Source organism: Galeopterus variegatus, unplaced genomic scaffold (genome assembly GCF_000696425.1).
Source record: "Galeopterus variegatus unplaced genomic scaffold, G_variegatus-3.0.2 Scaffold1541, whole genome shotgun sequence".
NCBI classification, from domain to species: domain Eukaryota; kingdom Metazoa; phylum Chordata; class Mammalia; order Dermoptera; family Cynocephalidae; genus Galeopterus; species Galeopterus variegatus.
Genome location: NW_007727652.1, coordinates 334,133 through 335,627, shown reverse-complemented (window position 1 = coordinate 335,627; position 1,495 = coordinate 334,133). Strand labels below are relative to the sequence as shown.

The following is a 1,495-nucleotide window of genomic DNA, read 5'->3' as shown; positions in this document are numbered from 1 at the left end:
GGACCGGCAACGGGATCGCAACCCTCGGCGCTGCGCCCGCCCCTCACTCAGCCAGTGAGCGGGAACCGGTCTGTATGTGGGATCCGAACCCTTGGCGGGAGCGCCGCCACACTTCCCAAGCGGCGCACTGTAGCAGTGCGCCACCAGGCCGGCCCCGTAGCCTTTCTTCTTTGAAATTCAATTATTAGAACTTTCAGCAAGGAGAGACTTAGAGATTGCAAAAAGTGTGACCTTTATCAGGTTGTGTGATCATTTTCAGAATATCAGATGGCTGTTGGATGGCTCCAGCTGTGAGCAGTGGGTTATGTTGTTGTGCCTTTGTTTCAGGTCTCTCAGGCAGCAGCAGAGCTTCAACAGTACTGCATGCAGAATGCCTGCAAGGATGCCCTGCTGGTCGGTGTTCCAGCCGGAAGCAACCCCTTCCGGGAGCCTAGATCCTGTGCTTTATTCTGAAAACTGGTGAGTAATGATATACCATGCTGTTTTGGGGCCACGGCATTATTACAGGGCTTCCCAAAGGATTATGACAACTGAGATTTAAATATCTACTATTCTTGGGGTAATTAAAATAAAAGACCAGCAAAATGCACAACTTTGCCTGGCAAGTGACTGTAGTCTATGTTACCCTGCCTGTAGAATACATCTAATTAGGAGAGTCTTGATTCTCTTTGGCACTGACTCATGAGATTCTAATATGCTTGAGCTCTTTGATTGAGTTGGCTGGTAGTAATTTCTTGACCTTAATTCCACCCTCTCTGTCCTACATCATCCCAGAGTTGTGAATTGCTACCTGGAGCTATCAATTGACTTACAACTCCTGGGACTAAGAACTCCCCAGAGTGGCAGACTTGTGCCTACCACCAGCTATGATATCTTTTCTAAAGGCTTTCAGAATTTATCTCTGTGTTTTAAAGGAAGAAGAAATGTAGCTACTGGAGAAAAAGTGTGAGGAGGGTTAAAAGAGCTTTAAAAATTGATAACTGAAATGAAAACACCTCTGTGGTGGCATACTGGAAATTTCATGGTTTCGAATGTTTTGTGTTGGGGTCTTTCATTTTCACTATTTTTTTTAAAGAGTTCCAGGGTGTAGATTATTAGTCTTTTGGGACCAACATATTTTAAATTATATCTTCTAAGTGGTATTTATAGTAAGTAATCATCTTAGGTCCTTTTACACAGACTTGCAAAAGTAAACTGTTCACATTTGAAAGAAGGAAGTAATCCTACTATCAGGTATAATCATACCTTTTAATAGAAAATGTCCACATTTAGGGCATTAAAATAATAGTTTTGTGCTGGCGTAGCATTTCTCTTTTTACAAAGCACTTTCATGGGTGCTACTCATTCAGTGGTGTCGTTTGGATGTTTTTGTATTAACCTGTTATTTTATGAATAAATCTTAATAAAGTGAAAACCAACCAAACTCTCTTTTCAGTAGGGAAGAAGTTCGCTGAGGAATGCCTTTCAGCACAAAGTGGTGAATGACTGCCTCCAA

General features: G+C 42.4%; 1 protein-coding gene across 1 annotated transcript in view; it reads left to right on the top strand.

Annotated features, from left to right (window-relative positions):
* Positions 1-1,495, top strand: part of LOC103594359 (guanine nucleotide-binding protein G(I)/G(S)/G(O) subunit gamma-10-like) — a gene marked incomplete at its 5' end in the record, with an annotated part of 46,915 nt that extends 45,420 nt beyond the window's left edge. The window contains 2 exons of the mRNA XM_008577571.1: positions 328-459; positions 1,436-1,495. Of these exons, the coding sequence (XP_008575793.1) occupies positions 328-453 (126 nt within the window). The remainder of the gene's footprint in view (positions 1-327; positions 460-1,435) is intronic.